This window comes from Trypanosoma grayi (assembly GCF_000691245.1).
Source record: "Trypanosoma grayi strain ANR4 Tgr_1508_V1, whole genome shotgun sequence".
In the NCBI taxonomy this organism is placed as follows: Eukaryota; Euglenozoa; class Kinetoplastea; order Trypanosomatida; family Trypanosomatidae; genus Trypanosoma; species Trypanosoma grayi.
The window spans coordinates 1-3,021 of record NW_008827126.1 but is presented as its reverse complement, the minus strand read 5'-3'; the positions used below and the strand labels follow the sequence as shown (position 1 = coordinate 3,021).

The 3,021-nt window shown below is 58.4% G+C and overlaps 2 protein-coding genes across 2 annotated transcripts; both read right to left on the bottom strand.

The window, feature by feature from the left end:
• Nucleotides 1-279: 279 nt before the first annotated feature.
• DQ04_15081010 (hypothetical protein) lies at nt 280-912 on the bottom strand (the record flags this gene model as incomplete). The annotated part of the gene is made up of 1 exon (XM_009317255.1): nt 280-912. The coding sequence occupies one exon, from the start codon at nt 910-912 to the stop codon at nt 280-282; it is 633 nt and encodes a 210-aa protein (XP_009315530.1).
• A 404-nt stretch (nt 913-1,316) lies between these two features.
• On the bottom strand, nt 1,317-2,975 carry DQ04_15081000 (putative zinc-binding phosphatase; the record flags this gene model as incomplete). The annotated part of the gene is made up of 1 exon (XM_009317254.1): nt 1,317-2,975. One exon carries the CDS (start codon nt 2,973-2,975, stop codon nt 1,317-1,319), a length of 1,659 nt encoding a protein of 552 aa, XP_009315529.1.
• Between the last annotated feature and the right edge of the window lie 46 nt (nt 2,976-3,021).

The following is a 3,021-nucleotide window of genomic DNA, read 5'->3' as shown; positions in this document are numbered from 1 at the left end:
CCCCCCCCCCAACGGGAGCATCGCACTAAATATGATTTTCACCGGGTTTTGTTCCTTTTTTTCTTTTGGTTTGTCTTCGTCCTCTTTTCGCCTGGATTCCTTTTAAACCCCCCGCCACAACCAGTCATGGTGAGCCGGCCGTGTAAGTACAGCTTTGCGGCCCCTTCGTTCGCCGCGTCTTTTTTTTCTTTTTTTTTGGTTTTTGTTGCGGCTCCTCCTTCTCTGTTGGCCTGTGACCCCCTGTTGCCTTCGTTCGTGTTTTCTTCCCTCGGGCCGGCCTCACCCCGGGCTCCTCATTTGCGACGCCTGTCGGCTCCCGCTCGGCCTGCCGACCTCCGCTCTTCCCTCGTTTCGCGACGCCGAGGACGCCGTTTGCACGGTGGCGCACTGCGGGACGAAACCCTTTGGCACCTTCATGTCGAGGTTCGGCTTTTTCTCCTTCTTGCTGGTCGCCGGGTGCGCGCTGAAGGCGATGAGCGCCTCCTGCTCTTTCAGTTTCTTCTGCTCAACCTCGAGCCGGGGATTGTGAGCGGCCGGGGTCAAAAAGTCGAGTTTGACGCTTTCCCCCCTGCCGGCCGAGCCGTCGCGAAAGAGCGGGGCGAAGATGCTCTCCACCTTCGCCGCGGCTTCGTATTTCTCCCCGCCGGCCTCTCCGGAAGTGGGCGGGAGCGGGCGGTTCACGGGGACGCGGTAGCGCAATAGCTCCCGGCTCGCCGCCTCGCGCGCGAGTTTCTTGTTGTAGCGTTCGTTTTGCATCGCCTCGTGGAGCGCGGAGGGGCGTCCGTGAACGAGGCCGTCGCGCGCCATCTTTTTGGGTTTTGGTAGGAGAAACTGTGGGGGAATCTCCGTTAGTTCCGCGCCGCCGTCTACCCGCGCAACGGCCAGCACCTCCCTATCGCCATTTGGGTCCATATGCTTTGTCGTGGTCTTGCCTTGTAACTTTTCTTTTCCCCCCTTCCTTTCTTGGATTGAAGGGCAAACTTCCGTGGCTGTAAGTGTCGCTTTTTTTCTTTGTTGGTATTTGTTATTGGGTGTCGCTTCGCGTGGCTTGGCTTCCCCCAGCTGCGGGCGCACGCAACAGGCCACAGCAGCAGCCGTGGCAGAAGAATTAATAAAAATAAACAAAGAAAAATGGAGAGGAGATGGCGGCGATACACAGAGGCGGGGGAGCCCCGCACCAACCGAAGGATGCCGCGGCACAGCTCGCGGCTGTTATTTTGCTCCATTTCTCCGCATCTTCACATTCTAGTTTTGTTCTGCCTTTCCTCCGTCCCCCTCCCACGCACCCGCTCCCGCCGGGCCTTCCCTCGCCCCTGCTAAAAACCATGCATTTTGACATGCTTGTAGCACTCGCGGCACATTTTTTGACCGCCGTCACCGCTCAACGTGCATCCGCCGCAAATGGTGGAGCCACACAAAGAGCACTGCACCCAAGAAGAAAAGAAACCTAGTTTCGTCTGGCACTTATGGCACGATCTTGAATCCCCCTTGGACGGCATTGAGCTTGCAGCTGCTGGCGGGAGTGGCAGCTTTACTTCCTCCAGAAGTTTTCGCATCACCGCCAACTCCTCCCCGCGTGCCACGCAAGAGTCCAACACGAACTGCTCAAAGTATCGCCCCCACTCGCTGTGGAACGCCACCCTCTGCACCACAGTCCGAGACGCGTCACGCAGACCTGTTGAGCAGTTATCTCCATCGTGCCGCAGGTAAAACGACTCCCAAAACACGATGCGCTTGCTGCTGCAGTTGGGTGAGATGCGTAAAATGCCATGTCCGCTCTGCTTGGATATGTACTTCCACTCCGCCTCAGAGTCGTAGAGACTGTTGACGAAGCGCAGCGGCGCCTCCCCCGCCCGCTCCCTCGAAGCAGCACGGCAGACGTCGGTCCATATCGACGCGGTGCCAAGTCGCACCCCCTCAAACATACGCTCCTTTTCCCCGTTGCAGAGGAAGGTACCATGCAGGCAGGCATAAACCTCCTCACTGAGGTATTCTAACAGCAGTGGGGTGAACTCAAAGTGCTTTGGGAACTGACGCACCACCTGGAACACAACATCCATCCACTGAACAAAGATGGGAGAGGGCTGCAACTTCGCAGCGGACGGCTGCGCCTCTGTGTCAGATCCCGACACACCAGCGTCAGAGACATAGCCGGTGCTGCCCAGCACCTGATGTCCACACCGCTCCGCGAACTTGTGTCCAAATGAGCAAAACTCCTTCTCCACCAACACACAGAAACCCACAATAGTACGGTAAAAAGGATCCAAGAGCAGCATCGCCGTGGCCGTGCACTGCGAGGTGCGATCCCAACCATCGGTGCAGTGTACAAGGCATGAATCCCCGCGATCGAGTGCTTCGGCAATCTCATTTGAACACATCAACACACGCTGAATATGGCTTAGCCAGTTTGTATCATGCAGCTGCGCAAGAAAGCCTTTTCTCGGCTCTTTCCCATTGAATTGGTGAATGAGAGCCTTTAATTTCGCAAAAGATTTGTTGACACTGTGAATATTTTCGATACCGTGGAACTTCACCTCACAAAAGTCGTGCGTGGCGCCCATCTCGTAGCCCCCACCCATGCTGCGATTAGCGTTGGCCGAACCAAATGGTCGGCAGTCCGAAACGAGTAGAGTGCGTTGCCGCCGTGCGTTGGATGCCGTGTCCTTGTTCGGTGGTGGTGCCGCCGCTGGCCGCGGTGCTGCTTCGCTGGGCCCCATATCGAACAAGGAGGGTGGCGGCACCAGCCTGCCACTGAGCGTTGGAGTGGGCATCGTCGCCGCCACCGCCGTCGTCTCGCGCCTGGCCGCAGCATTGTGGGCGTGGTAGCCGTTGTTGGTGAGCATGTGGCAAAGCCCCCCGTCGTGCCGCAGCGCTGGCGACCGCAGCAACGGCTGTGACGAGCGCGCGAGTACGGCACCCGTTCCGAGGTGCACAAACGACACAGCAGGGAAGCGAGCGTGTGAGCGGGCCGCCATGACGCTCTCAAGCAGCGCGTCACTCGCGGCGTTGGGCACCACCACG